Below are 16,726 nucleotides of genomic sequence, written 5' to 3' on the forward strand. Positions count from 1 at the left end.
ATGTGTTTTTTTCTTTAAACGTGTTTTAAGTTTCCATTGTTGGGATGCTCGAGGGACACACAAGCATCTCCCACAGTATCCTAGGAACGAGGAGACATCCTTGCATTCTTGGTGGTGATGTTGGGGACTTGGGAACACCGTTTACATGTATTGGGGATGTTCCCCTTCTTAGAATGCTCAGGTTTTTTGAGGGGTAGGGGGTAGGAGGGTGGGCGCACATCCCCATGGTACAATAAAATAATCAGAAAAAGAATGTTGAATTGTGGTCATACAAGGCTGTCTTAGGGGGAAGGATTTTCTTAATGTGTCATTATTAACTTTTGGAACTTGATTTTCTTTTTTGTTCTATTTTTGATAGGACTGTTGAGAGCATTGGCATAGTTTTAGTTTTTTCTACATTTACCCGCTTAGGTGACTCTTGAAAGTCTTCCTTGTTCATCATCTGATTTTCCTTATATCCAAGACCACTATTTATAAACAGTGACCTCTGCCTGTTTCTGATATTATCTAATATCTCGGTGCCTTTTTCAAATTTTTTTCTTTTTTTCAATTATTTGGTTGTTTTCTCTATTTCCTTCCTCAAGGAAACTATTTTAGATTCATGCCTCTCACAGTCTTTCTTCATTTGCTTTTTATTGAATTCTAACCTCTGCCACAATTAGTTTACCTCTTGAATTTGGATTTTCAAATTAATGATCATTTCGTCTGACTCTTTATGACTCTATGACGTTTTAGCTTTGGATTCATAGTCTTCTGGAAGCTTGTAAGTTTTGTTTCATATTTATTTTCCTAAGCTTCTTGATATCACTTAGGGCTTATCTATATCATATTCTTCATCTGAATCAATTTTCCCATTTATTTCAGTATTCTTTTCCACTTCTGATTTCTTTTCTTCTTTTTCTTCATTTTCCAAGATATCATTTTTTTCCTATTACCATGAATAGAGATTCTTTTTTATCATGATGGAGGTACTCTCTTTGGCTGAACAACATTCCTCCTTGGAGTAGAGGCTTTCCTTATCCTCGTGAAATATCTTTTCATTTTCCCATGCTTGTGGCTTTTTTGTATTGATAGTGTTTACTAACACTTTTGCACACTATGCTCTTCAGTACATATACAGTCACACTGGAAAATTTAGAAAGAACCTGTAAGCACAACAGTCAATTCCATGATGAATCCACTCCAAGATGAGCTGCGTTGACGTCCATTTAATTGAGAAGAGCCTGAAGGTTTCCGTCCTCAGGATCTTGTGAAAAACTGTATCTTCTCAATTCTTCCAAGAGAAATCAGAAATCAGATCCAAAATCAAAACATAAGCCAGCACGCCCAAAATGAGTCTCCTTCCTTCTTTTAAAGCATCGAGATGTGACTATTCAATTTCCACTCTCTGTCCCTTGTCTTCTTGCCAAATTGTCTTTATGTTATCCCTGTTTATAATATTAAATTGACATAAATAATTCTGCATTAGGTCCTCCATATGTCAATTTTAATATAATTTTGGGTTGGCCTAATACTTCTCTAATGTCCCAAAAAGGGCACATTACAATGCGACCCTTGTGTCAGATATCTGGTAGGTGGGATGACTTTGTTGGAAGGAGGTTTGAGAGTGGTGGGTTGGAACTTATAGAGTTTGCAGAGGCTAAGAGATAAATGCTCAAATTGACCAGACATCACGCAAGTTCAGTAATTAGCTGAGCCATTGCACATTGGCTCCTAAATTAGCAAGCAACATTGAAACCTTGTGTGGCCCAGTTACAGATTTACATCAGTCTCGTAGGCATAATAGTGGCAAACCAAATAGGGACGGTAACTGTCATTTTGCAGTCAAAACATAAATTTTCAGAGAAGCATTCTGATTACAAACTGGAGTTCCACAAAGAATCTCTAACTGTTGCATGCTTTGATGTTTGCAAAACCTCTACTCTACCTGATACGTGTCATTGTTGAAGCTGGAAATTATTCTTCTCATTACAACAGTCTGGAAATTGGTAGCAGAATGGTTTGAGTCCCAAGCTTACCCGTTGGTTTTCATTATTTAAATATTCTTGGGGCAAGCATTACTGTGTTATGGTTTGAGACTTGCATCAGTCCAGTACTTGTTATTGTTGCATTATATCCCAATGTATGTTTTGAATGAATAAATGGTCGTGCTCAGTGGGGACTGCAATAACATGGATAAAATTATCATATCTGGAGTTTGCAAGTAGTAGTGAGGAAAGTAGCGCAAATAATTTGTCCAAATTACAAGACAGATTTAGTGCAGAACAGGGGTACCTCATGTCTGAGAGCAGATTTAAAATGGCATTAAATGACATGTTAGAGTTGACAAAAATGCTTTATAAGATAGGTGGCAAGTTAGGTTTGGATTCACAAACAAGGGAAAATGCTCTCATCACCTAAATCCAATTGGAAGGATGCTTGACCATTGTAGAGCAATCACCCCATGACTTGTTGTGGATTGCTCTTGTACCTGCAATAACTACATTGAATCAACACAAGTGGCTGAAATATTTAGATAGTGAGATAAAACTATTAGTTTTTTCTTGCTAATGGAGGTCATAAGATTTTAGCACCACAAGATACTTATGAAGAAGACATCATGAAGTAGGTAGTACAACTTACTGTTGATAGTTTTCAAAATCTTAGCGATAGTAGTAGTCACCATTGCTCTAGAAGAGCTGCTATAGGGAAGTCATTTGCAGAAATTAGATTATGCAATCTCTTGCTTGACCTGGGATTGTACGACCTATTATATACCATGTTTCAACATTTCTTGGGCACGATTGGGAAAAAATACCATTTAATTTTTTTTGCAGCTACGGAAACTATTATGATTACAACCATAAGCGTGAGTGATACTCATTATCAGCCTCTTATGTATATGTAAGCAATTTCAAGGAAAGAATGAGATGCTTCAAAAATGACTTATAATTTGGTCAACAAGGTGCTCAAATAATGTGTGCCAAAAAGTGAGAAGTATAATCAACATCAGGCTAAAGAAAAACTAGATGCAGGATCTTCAAGGACAAGTAAAACCAAATGAGGAAAGAGCAGATTTGGTTCTCATGTCAGGAGGCCTGGACACTTGAACATATATGTGGCACTATTCAGGGAGAGGGTATATTGCAGCTGAATGACAATGAGGGAAAAGTTGTAGATGAAAGTAGTGCCATAACTTACAAGGAGCAAGTTAAAGATCCATCTTTGAATACATCTTTTACCAGGCATGATGAAAACACAAAATTAATGGCTTCCAATTAGCCAAGGTGGAGGAAGAATCATCAAAGGGGAAGAGTACTTAGAACTTTTCATATGTGATTTGCAGATCCGTATTGATAGTACACGTGAAAAGAAAAACTTTTTGAGGATTCCTTGTACAATCATAATGCTGCCCCACATGCACCGCATAAAAATGACATCTTCTAGAAATATAATGGACTACAATGATTATATAACTCCAACAGTTGAGGATAAATCAGAAAATGTGTTACACGACAGCCCTTGCTCCCTATGTGAATTTGAACACAAACCTTTATTGTTGCAAGATTTGATAGGCATGTTACTAGTTACAAAAGAGAAGCTTGTACAAGTGTTAACAAGGGCAGATAACTCTCACAAATTCATCGAAGAATTTATATGGAAAATTCAAAGTGATGAAAGGCAACAAGGTTTTTCATGTGGAGTGACTACTATGCAACTACAAACAATCAAAGAAGCATTTGAAACAATGAAATCAGATTATTTGCAGCTCTTATGGATAGAGAACTTGCTATTAAATTTGGAGAAGACGAGGCAAAAAGGCAGATGAACTTTATCTTCAGCTAAGTATGACACATTACTCTATACACCAGGTTGAAACTTAGATTTCTATGACAACTATTCCAATGGAAGATGATCTTAATTCTAAAACCAAGGAAATCATACAAATGGTGAGAATGAGGGTGAAAATGGTATTGTCACTTCACCTTATCCATATGAGACACATTATGCCAAATAAGACCCTAAGGACCAACAAGAAGTCAACTACGAGAACTTTGATTTTATAACAATAGTGGTGTATCTTCACGATGTCATGTGGGTAGAGTTGAACCAAGTGAAAATAATTTCTAGATTTCATTCGGTGATGATCTTCTTATTAATCGAGATATTGATTTGGTTGATGGTATTCATAGTGAATTAGAAGATATGGCATTAAATGAGTACAGACAGGAGGTACCCTTGTTCTCATCTCATTTTTGCCACCGAGTTCTTATGATATGGCATTTGCCTACTTATTGATTGGTAATTTTATCTTTATGGATACTCCAATTTTCAGTGGTTGTTTCATTTGGTCTACAATTGTTTTTCTTGGTTCAACTTGTAGAAGTTAACAAGTTGCAAATTGATTTGTGGAGATATCTCATCTTGAGCCACATACCTTATGAGATGTTTACCGTTCCAATATAGGGACACAATGACAGTAGTGTTATCTTTTGTATTGCTGATCCTTTTTATGATAGTGTTACGTGGTGGACTCATGTGTCGAACTTCATGCATATCAGAGGCATCTTTAACATGGGTAGAGTAATATACTTGTGTACTTGGATGAGACAGGAGGAAAGTGGATTGCTAGATCACTAATACTACTCCCACGATCATGTTGATAGGATGGTATGGGATCTAAGAATTTATAGGAGGAATGCCTTGCGGTTTGTGAATTACAGCAATTTATTACATAGTTTGAGGCTTAGTGCATATGAGATTAGAGTAGCATAGCAGTTGTGTGTAGCTAGGTTTTACAGGTTGACATGGGATTTAGGGATCTTATTGATAGATGGGTTGCATTCTTATTTCACAGTTATCAATAGGAGTTATGATATAGTATCCTAGTATTGACTGCTTGACGACAAGCAATCTTGAGGAGGGAGGATTTTAATGCCCCCTTTTTGGGACATTAGGATTTCTAAAGTCAAATTCAAAAAATATTAAATTTGGCTTATTGGAGCTTAATGCAAATTTATTAAATGGGTAAATTTAATATTATAAAGGAGGAAGCCAGTTCATTTTGAGCATGCTTGGTTTATTATTTTGGTCTTGGTTTTTGAGTTTGTCTTGGAGAAAAAGTGGGAGAGCTTACGACTTCCTATTTAGACCTGAGCATGGAAACCCTCCGGCCATTTTTGGTGGATTGGAAGCAAACCTGATTTATCATTGCAGTGGATTTGAGATGGAGTTCATGCTGAGCTTACAAGCTCTTAAGTGTTTCCAATCTGATTGTAATACTGTTTTTAAGATTGGATATTTGGTGTTTGTTATTGCATTCCTGATGTATAATACAATAACGTATTTTGAAGAATTTATATGAGCTTTTTTTGGTGATGTTATTGTATCATTGGCTATTATAATATAATATAAAATCTGAAGTTATTTTCAACTGAGTATTTTAAGCAGCATCTATGGTTCATTTGTTGGTTTCAATTGCATAAATTACCTGCTTGTTTTTAAAAATATATATGTGATAAATTTGGCATAATATCTATCCAGGATATTACAAAATAGTAGGTCCCTAAATATGTGCTCAAGCCAAAGATGCCAAATCTCAACATTCCAACATAACTTGTTCAGAGGCTCTACTAAATATAGAAATCTTGACTTCCTTGAAATAGACACTTACTACAGATAGTAAGTATGCCAAACTAAACCAAACAAAGAACAATCCTGAGCGCTCCTGTCCTCTAGAATGGGAATTGGCCTCTGGTTCTACCAATTGAGACTCTCTAACCGACTTAGCCTATGAAGGCTAATCATGGCTAAACCAACCCACACACCATGGCGAGCTAAAATGTGGACATTACAGTCCACCTTCACTGAAATTTCTCGTTGCTAAGCAATCTATTATCTTAAAGCTCATTGTACTAGACCTGTAGAGAAATCACAACTTCACCAAGATCCCATGGGTAGGAGTGTGTAATGTCCCTATCATCACCCACCAATTGCTCCAACGACATCCTCAATACAACCATCATAATCTGCCAAACCGAAACCATTTCAATAACCGATGTCACACAACAAAAACATTATGTGGGAGAAACTCTGTAGATCTGCAAGATTTGACCCCATACACTATGCAGGATATGTCGTCATACAAATCATCCATCTCATGCACTATTGAACTGTGCATCCAGAAAATATCATGTACAATGTTGATCAAATGTAAAACTATAGGCACTTATCACCATGCACACCCCTGGAAAATCCTCTATGCAACTTGTTTGGAATCCTGATGCACTAGTAGGATCCCAAACTTGAGGGCTAATCTCGGGCGAGTGATCAACGCCAACCTTAAAAAAAGGATTGACATACAACAATGCAACTTCCATCTCAAAAAAAAGGATTGTTCACAAAGTACCTCATCATTTTGTTGATTAGAACTGTATATCCTTAAACTGTTGGAGACATGATGTGTTATAATCCTCATGTACCATATCACGCTCCTCTATCACCTTGCCCTTCTCTCTAAACAGAGAAATAGAGTGTAAACTCCTCTTTGTGATTCTCCTCAACACATACCTCCTGCCCTAGTGCTCAAATCTCATCTCCATCAAAGATAAGTTGAGGGTACACCCTCCAATGTTCTGAAGCCATTGCATACCCAACATTATGTCTAACTGACCCAAGTTGACTACATAGAAATCAGCCCATAGCTCGTAGTCATCAAATGAAACAGTGAGATTGCATATACATGTAGCATAGGCAAAGGTATAACCATCTTCCGCTCTGACAGGGGATCTTGTGAAGTCCCCATTTTGAGGTTCACAATTACTGACAAATTCCTCATCAATAAAATTTAGTGTAGCTCCAGTGTCAAGTATGGAAACACAACGTTGTTAATCCACTAAACCTCAAATCCTAAAAGCAGATGCATGTGGTATGGTGGTAGATAATGCCAACATGGTAGTTTGGCATTGAGACCAAAGTCATGAGAGGCTTTGCAAACCTCATAAACATCAGCAAGAATTGGATTATGTGAATATTCAGCCTCATCATCCTCATAATAAACGTAGAAGGGCTGGCATTTCCCTTCGGTCGCAATGAGCAGGTGTTGTCATGATTGTAGGGTTCTTTGCACCAATAACATAGTTGTTTCTTTCTTAAATCCTCTTGATTTGTCTTATCATATTTTGCTGCTGATTTTTTGTTTTGATCAGGAATTGTTGGGTGATCCTCCTCTAAAGGCAAAGTGGTAGATTTAGGCTGAAATTACCTCTTAGGAGTTGCAAGCTCCACACTCCTTGCCTTTTTAATGGCCCCATGCAAGAAAGGCGGATCAAATTCCTTAAGCCAATGTCTCAAAAGCTCTTGAAGACCCTTAGTACATAATAGGACCAAATGTCTCTCTATCACATCAAGAACCATTATAACAAGCCTCTCAAACTCAGTAATGAAAGAATCCAAACTGACCACCTATCTGAAGTGAGCAAGATCTCTAAAATATGTCTTTGTATCCTTTGTGTCAAAACGCTCAATCAATCTATCAGAGAACTCCTGATAAGAGGTAATGAGATTATGCTGCAAGGTGACCATCCCGTGATGCCACCAATCGTGGGTTGAGCCATCCAGATGCAATTTTGCAAACTTAATTGCATCCACCTCTATCATACACCAAAGAGTCAAGAAAGTACGTACTTTACTAATCCGGGCACTAGCTGTGACCTTCCCACTGCCATCAAACATAGAAAGTGTGAGCTTGCTAATGACATGTTTAAGATCAACATTCCAGTTCCTTGGTCTTATTTCCTGCCCAGGTCTGCTATGCTCTCTCCTTTGGGTCATGAACGTATCAAATGGAAAATGATCCTCAACTGTTTGTGGCAATGCATCCACTCATCATGCATAGTCAAAACATTATCAGCGAAAGATGCACCTTCTTCTTCCTTTACACTCCCTGCCTCGAATTCATCCCTCAAGAATGTGGGACGTGTAGGACTGTCATAGGTATCTATAGGAACTCCTCTCACGCTAGGGATTGAAAGTGCACCTGCTCTTCCCTGTCATGATTTTTCCCTCTAGGCAAATATATCTTTTGTATGGTTGTGGCAAGCTGCTACAAACAAGTGGTCGGCTGTTTCTGCCCTGTTGAAGGATCCCTGAATATTTCCATGGCTTCCCTATCCTCATTATATTCTGCATTATTGGGTGGACTACCACATCTCTTGTCATCCATTGTGCCCGATTGTATTTCTTGTGCCTGTTCAACCTATTGTTTTGTTCTTCCCCTACATGAATAATGCCTGTAGAATCAAACCTCTGTTGTTGCATAAAAACTCCAACCATTGAGGATGGTAGGAAATCGCTTTGACACCACTGTAAGAACCCTAACAGTTCTATCTCAAAATTACATTACAAACCCCACAATCATTGCTTCATCATTCCGTCAAACAATTGGTTAGCCATCTTAGTCTGAAATATTTATGATGTCCTTATGGACATTATGAAATAAATTCTCATACCATATCTTGTTAGCAAGTAAAATAATGCTCTAATACCACTGTTATGAGCCTTGCTGGCTTAATCTCTAACCACTCTGACAATTGACAGGTTTTTTGATGTTATTTGCAATGACTTATCCTTTTATGTCTTTTTGAGAATATATAAATTGGATTTTGTGGATAATAGAACGCGTAAAGAAATAGAAAATGGTTGTAATTAAGCAACACAGATTGTCTTATTTAGTCAATAGACAATAACAATGCTTTCACTTGCAATTCTGGATATTTTAAAATAAAATCAGCTCATAGGAAAAATCTGAAACCCAATGCAACTGGTAAATGTTAGCGAGAATCCTACAAAGCATCATACACTGATAGCAGTTCCCTAGGCACTCAAACCTGTGGTGATCTGAGACCCTAGATGAGAATGATCATACCATAGGGTCAAACGCCTCACTAGAAGACTCGTGTTGGCTTTAGTAGAATTCCGATGCCACAAAAATGCCATACAAACTGCCTTAAGAGATGCGTTCTCTAATTCTGGGCTGCATTTAACACCTCTTATAATGTATTCCTCAATATATTCAATGAACTCCCTGATCTATGAAATTGAAACAAAAATATTGGTCCTGGATGAAGCAAACCTGGTATGCAAAATTCAGTGGATCTTCTACCATCTCAAATCACTGAAAACACTGAAGAATTGTCTCCCTCTAATGTAGAAGAATTGCAGAAAATCTTGTCTCTTACACAATTCCCAAATTTCAAGAAACAAGAAAAAATCATTCATCATATAATGAAATCGATTTTCTTGAAGAGGCTTTTAAAAAAATCTCCATAAAGTTCCACCATAAGGCTTCTTAAACAAGTCACTTGAATGATATATTACATTGCAATGAATTTACTTTATAATATCAATTTATAATCTTATGGGTGCCCAATTAATCTAATCAATTAATACACTGTAATGAGGACTTGGCCCCATTAACTTAATAACTTCGATTCGAGTATTGATAACACTTAACTTTATTAGTAATCAAATCATATGAGGTTAAGCTATTGAATCTCCTGCAAGAAGTCAACTAAGAATCCAGACATCCATTATAGTTGCCAAATGTCTAGGTTCCCTGCAAAAGATAGCAGTTTTGCATATCTATCTCACTATAAATAGTAAGTTCTTGAATAACTGCTCAAGCTAAAGATGCCAGATGTTAACATTGCAACATAACCTATTCAGTTGCTCTGCTAAAGATTGAAATTCCAACTTTCCTTAAATAGCAATCCTGAAGACTCCTGTCCTTTGGAATAAGAATTGGCTTCCGGTTTTGCCAGTTGAGACTCTCTAACCAACTTAGCCTACGAGGGTCAATGATAGGCTAAACCAAGCCACAAACCATGGTTAGCTAAAATGGGGACATTACATTGGATGCATGAGGGGCGATCTATGTGCACTTTTGTAGAGATGGGGTTCATGTGGTGCAATCTAGGGACATGGTAATGTTCAAGATGTTCGGAGATACCACAAGCATGCAAAAATGACTAAATGCTTGTCTATTTTACCACAAGCTTGGAGCTTGTTGTGGTGCTGTACTAGAAGACTACATGGAGAAATCATGATTACTGATATGTACGATGTTCCGATGTCATTGTATTGTTGGACTTGGCATTCCACGTGTTGTTTGCATAGTTGGTTAATATTCCATCATGATGCCTTTATGTATCGTCTCATGTGAACATGCCAAGTTTGGTTGAAGACTTGAAGTTAGATTGTCTGGACTCTGAACATTGGCCATTTTAAAGGTTGATAGGAATATTGTAGATTGAGACTCTATAGGATACGTGTATTGAATTTCTGGAGTTTGACAAATACACGGTGACTATCTTTTGGTCGTTTTCTCTTGGAAGAGTTCTCTATTAAAGCATTGATGTCTTGTTTAATCTTGTATTTGTCTATCTTATCTAGTTACTTCTAATTTTTGTCTTTAGATAGATTGATTAATATGGTTTACTGATAACAACATGATCTTGAGTTGCTTTATCCCAACCTGTTGTCATCTGCATACATGTAGTTAATCCAGAGCAGTAAGAAGAAACTCTGAATGCAGGTTCAAACTAAATTACTTGTCCTCTAAGATGAGCTACAGTTATTTGAATGTACAAATTCCAGGAACCCCAAACAAGCAATTTTTTTTGGGACAGGTAATATTAATTAATTTAAGGGGAAACATTTACCATGGGAGCAACTATCTTTGAGAAACCATCTACACATTCCTCTGTGCCCATGTTTTGTTGGACACACATCTTGACCGGAGAGAATTTGTTATAAGATCACTATGTTCATTAACCGTTGATTTTGTTGGTGTATCTAGGCTCTGTATAATCAAGCCTCTCTCAGGTTATAATCAATATTATAAAATTCTTCAACATATATTAATAAATCTAATATCTTGTCTACAATGTTCTGTACCTATAAAGGTACAAACTTTATTTTGCTATTTTTTAAGGTGTAAGAATGAATGGGGTTCTTTCATTTGCTTGTAGGTAGAGGTGGGGCTTCTGGAAAAAAAAACAGATTTTTTGTAACTTTCTTTCTCTGTTGTATTGACTTAGAGGATTTTTATGCTTCTTTCAGCAAGGGACAAAAGGAACTTAGGATGTCTCTAAACCATGCTTTACTAGGGACACATATCTACAGTAGCTTGAGTATCACATGGATTTTGTGAGCTCAATTTGCCTTATTGTTGAATAGATGAACCCTGTGTTTTAATATAGCACAATAATTAAAAGAATGCCTTCTGATATGCATTTCAAACGCCTGTGCAATTTAATAGAAGTGCACTGACAATATTTTTGCAACTGAAAAGTGGCATTGCTTTTATAATTCTTTGAATCTAGTATTTTAATGTTCATTAGGGTTCTTTCTTTCTGAAGCTTATTTTCTCTGTAACAATTTTTTTCTGTACAGGCAGTGGTGTGGTTTCTTGCAAGGTGGGTTGGAACATATATGATGCCACATGATGTTGGCAGGGGACTGACTTCAACGCTTGGAGAGGATGATGAAAAGAAACATAAAACATCTACCAGAAGGAAAGCATTTTCGTGTGTTATAAGTGATGAAAATCAAGGAAAAGTTTTACTTGCAACTCTTGTTCGCATTGCCATTGCCACCTTGACCTCATGGCCTGGTGAGGGAAATCTGCAGGTAAATTATATGGGTGATCCAATTCCATGAAGCATAATACCAGTTATTCTTCTTGGTTGAAATTTGATTGTATATTTGCCAAATGAATTGTTGTGCTTAGTGATGGATATGACCTATTCCCAGTAATTTCTAAGTATACAGAAATTGATATATTGGACAAACTATAGTATCCAAGTATATGAATATCAGCATTTTCATACTAATTACTTTTAATATTGGCTTCATATGTACTAAAAGCTTCCTTGATAACCAAGTGCATCTCCCCATCTGTTGTGGTTGAGAAAAGTATGTGAGGGAAATGCACTTTTCAATAATGTGCTTGAGTAATGGAGTTCCTGGAGTATATATCAAAATTAATGGAAGCTGAATATTCTCATTAAACATGGTTAGAGAATTTAAGATTAAGCCTATATGTACTTATATAAGAAATATTTGCATTAGAGAAAATTGTGGGATCTTAGAATATATGAAAAGGTGTAGTAAGGGTATGCAATCACTAATTGTAGATATTGATGAGCCACTATGCCTTGAGTTAAATTTGCTTCACGTGCATGCAAATTCACAAGGAAGTAAGATAACTCAAGGTCAGTGTATAAGTGAGACACCTATAGTATTAGCATAAATATAAAACTAATGTTGTGATTCAGGTTCAAAGAATCAGTTTGCCAGTATGGAAAATTTTGACATGGGGTTTGGGTTTGTTAGTATATATGTATGCATGTATATGCAGCCTACAAGCATGAACTATGATTAGAATGTCACACAATACCATATAGATGACAAAAACACCATATACTTGTAACTATAGCATTATATACTTCAAGTTCAACATCAAAATATCAAAATGATAGTATCAAGTATCATTGTTTCAACTTGCAACAATTAGAACGTTATACTAAGTTTCAATGATTTAATGGATTCATCTTCCTTTTCAATGGCATGAACTATGATTAGAATGTCACACAATACCATATAGATGACAAAAACACCATATACTTGTAACTATAGCATTATATACTTCAAGTTCAACATCAAAATATCAAAATGATAGTATCAAGTATCATTGTTTCAACTTGCAACAATTAGAACGTTATACCAAGTTTCAATGATTTAATGGATTCATCTTCCTTTTCAATGGCATTAGTTGATTCACAAATAGTGCCAAGTCCAACGAGATCAGCTGCATCAATAAGGTTATCACTGTCCAAGTCCTCCAATTCAGAAACTACAAGATGAGAAGTGGAGGCATCCTAAGTTCTAACTCCATATGCTCTGCATTTGTATCCCACATCTTCGACTCCCCTTCTTTGTATTCATTTTTTTGTGTTAAAGGAGATGCAAGTTGGAATGCACATATACTTAGTTCTCTGCTCTTTTTAATTGTAACATACTTTGCTTTATTGAGTGGATGAGAATTTGTGCTCCGATTTCTTTCTGATGCAAATGAACTAGCAACCCATGAAGACAAGACAAAGTAAACAATTAAAATAAAATTGTTAATGTTATAAAATTATTACTAACCTCTGAAGGCGAAATAAAAAAAATAAAATTATAAATAAGACTTGTGATATAATTCGATTGCAAGGGGTTGCAACAACTGGAATCATTGGTCAAGGAGGTACCACCAACTATGAGCATCCTTCCTAAACCAATGACAAAGAGCATCATTACTTAGACCTCTTACATTAACAAACTCTATGAACTCATCCCTAATCAAATCTTCAATATCATCATTAGTCTAAGGAATGCTTCCTTGTACCCATTAGGCACTTCTAAATCTCTATAGGGTAGAATCCCTTTTGACATATCAAGATTTTGGTTGCTATAATATTTTGGTGTCAATGCATAGGCAAGATGTAGAGGAATGGTCATCTTGTTGCATCATCATACAATAATTGCTTGCAATTGTTTGGAGCAGGTCTCCTGAGGGTCTTTCTTTTTGTCATATATGATTTTCTTCATCTTCACAAGCATTGAGTCAATGCTATCATACACCTCTCCAATGCAAGGCCTATCCATATCGGTGTAGTGAAGCAAGCTGATAATGGGCCCGATGAAGCGAAGGAGATACTCTGCATGTTTCCACCACGAGTCATCAAATATTCTTTTCTTAATTTTGGTTGCACTCTTAGTGTTGCTTTGTTCCGTATACAGTATACACCAATTATTGTTGATTGCCATATTCAAAAGTGCTGCTTTCACTTTCACAAGTTGTGTGAAGATGATTAGGTTTGATGCAAAATAGGTCTTAGTAACCTATTAGAAATTAAAGGAAAAAAATACAACTAAATCGAGACCTTTTAAAAAAGAATACACATTACACAATCGAATTATGAAAATCAGAAAATGTAAAATACTAATTTTAATTATTTTAATTCAATTACTACTTTTTAACAACTCCAAATTTGAGAATAATTTGAAAATTCCTCGAGACATGCATTGGTTTGTGATAAACATCTGAATGTCTTCAGCCTTTGCATACACCTCTTTTAACCACCCAATCTTTTTTAGCATAAGATTGAGTGAGGGGACCACACAAGGTGTCCAAAAGATATACTAATATTGCTCTTTAACCAACAAAATGATAACTCTACAATTCTTTGCACTTGTCAATTATGACTTGAACAACGTTCTGTAGGCCCCATTGACTCAATGGTAGAGATGAGGATATTAGTGATAAGTTGCCCATCTTTTACTTGCTCCTTATAATCCATGAATTTCAAACATATTGGCCCTTTAGGGGACACCGCTATGACATTGATTAAGGGACAATTTCTTGCATCTTTCGACCCATCTAAAACAACTGATACCCCTGTCTCAATGCACGAATCTCTTACGAGCTTCGATCCATCCTCAACCCCCTTGGCCTCTCTTTCCAACAAGTTGTTGTGTATCTTCTCACAACAGAGACCCTTATACCTTTTTGGAGCTTCATTGAACTTGTCAACATCGTCTTCCAATATGGGGAGCAAATGACACTGAAAGGCAACCCATTTACATATATGCATCTTTCTATATCTTGGTTGGCAACCGAAAGTCCCCTTCGTGGCATAGAATGGTTGCTTTGGTTTTAGTTTCAAGCTGAGGTGCCATAATATAAAAGGGGTGGCCTTCTATCGTAATATTTTAAGATGGGAATGCATTGCCTTTGATATTTTTTAGTGAGGATAATTGTCTACATGCTTCTCTTACTTTTTCTTTTACATGATCCATGATAGATTTTAATATTATTTCATTTGGTATAGGAGCATATGTTTTTCTGGAGCATATCTTGACTCTTCTAGGAAATCCACACAAATCTGCCCGATCATATAAACTTTCCCTTTCTACATTACGACCTTGACATTTCAAACATAATGTACCACTTATAATAGCAACATACTTCAACAAAGGAGAATCAAAATTTAGATGTATTCTTTGTTGTTCATTATTGCCTATGGAGAAAGAGGTAGATGCAATTGTAGTTCCTATGGCAATAAATTTTATACATACTCAAAATAAAAACAAGAGAATGGAAAGAAAAGGTAGATCTTATGGACAATTCAAGAGAAATGGAGAAGAAATATGAAAAAAGGGCTCTTTCAGCCAATAGAAGCTTCCAAAGGACAAGGAATAAAACACATACACTTGATCAAGCTTCACAAATCAATTTTCCAAGTCCCTCTTGCTTAACTAAACTTTTTCTCAACCACGTATTTCTCCACCTCAAGAGAAAACAATCTATGTACACACCAAATGAGACATAAAACCCAACTCATTACAAAAAAAGATTTTAGGGTCTCAAAAGTTAAATTCTATTTAAGTTTCCAAAAGTCCCCTTTTTGCATGGAATGGGTGCTTGAGTTTAGTTTCAAGATCAACTGTGGTAGTATAAAAAGGGTGGTCTTCTATCACACTATTTGAAGATGGGGGTTGCATTCCCTTTGGGTTTGTTTTAGTGAGTATATTTGTCTACATACTACTCTCTCTTCAGCTTCTTTATGATCCATGATAAATTTTAATATTGTTTCATGTGGTATAGGAGCATTTTTTTTCAAGGGCATTTCTTCAATTCACTTCTAGGGAATTCACACAAATGGCCTACCGCCCAATAGTATATTCTTTTCTACATCTCAACCTTGACATTTCAAACAAAATGCACTTCCTTTTGGAAGGGGTCTTATAATATCAACATACTTCCACAAAGGAGAATCCAAATTTAGATGTATTCTTTGTTGTTAATTATTGCCTATGGCGAAAGGGGTAGATGCCATTGAGTTCTAGTGGCAATAAAGTCTTTACACATTCAATATAAAGTCAAGAGATTAGGAAAAAATAGGTGATCTTATGGACGATTCAAGAGAAATGAAAAACAATTAAAAATGAAAAAAAAACTTACCTCTTTCACCTAGTACAAGCTTCCAAAGGAGTAGGAATGAAGTGCAGACACTTGATCAAGCCTCACAAATTTTTTTTCCAAGTCCCTCTTGCCCAATCAACATTTTGTGTAACCAACTAGTTGGTCCATCTCAAGAGAAAATGATCTATTTGCACACCAAGTTAAACATAAAACACAAGTCATTATAAAAACTCTTTTTTAGGGTTTCAAATATCAAATTTTATTTCAGTTTCCAAAAGTCCCTTCTTTTGCATGGAACGGGTACTTTCAAGCTCAACTATGGTAGTATAAAAGGGGTGGTCGTCTATCACAATATTTGAAGATGGGGGTTGCATTCCCTTTGAATGTTTTAGTGAGCATATTTGTCTACACGCTTCTCTATCTTCTACTTCATAATCCATGATATATGTTAATATTGTTTCATTCGGTATAGGAGCATCTTTTTCTCTAGGGCATTTCTTGTCTCCTCTTCTACGAAATCCTCACAAATAGCCCACTTGCCGATGATAAACTATTCCTTTCTACATCAGAACATTGACATTTCAAACATAATGCACAAACTTTAGGAAGGGGTCTTATAATATCAACGTACTTCTAGAAAGGAGAATCAGAATTCAGATGTATTCTTTGTTGTTCATTATAGCCTATGGAGGAAGAGGTAGATGCCATTGTAGTTCC

At 36.1% G+C, this 16,726-nt stretch overlaps 1 protein-coding gene across 4 annotated transcripts in view; it reads left to right on the forward strand.

Annotated features, from left to right (window-relative positions):
• LOC149552303 (exportin-4 protein) overlaps positions 1-16,726 on the forward strand; it is a 222,748-nt gene that overhangs the window by 182,972 nt on the left and 23,050 nt on the right. For all 4 annotated transcript variants that reach the window (XM_089787824.1, XM_089787825.1, XM_089787826.1 and 1 more), the window contains one exon: positions 11,434-11,670. In XM_089787824.1, coding sequence (XP_089643950.1) covers positions 11,434-11,670 — 237 coding nt within the window. The remainder of the gene's footprint in view (positions 1-11,433; positions 11,671-16,726) is intronic.

The sequence above is a fragment of the Cupressus sempervirens genome, chromosome 6, assembly GCF_028749045.1.
Source record: "Cupressus sempervirens isolate cs-2001-9-10 chromosome 6, ASM2874904v1, whole genome shotgun sequence".
Lineage (NCBI taxonomy): Eukaryota > Viridiplantae > Streptophyta > Pinopsida > Cupressales > Cupressaceae > Cupressus > Cupressus sempervirens.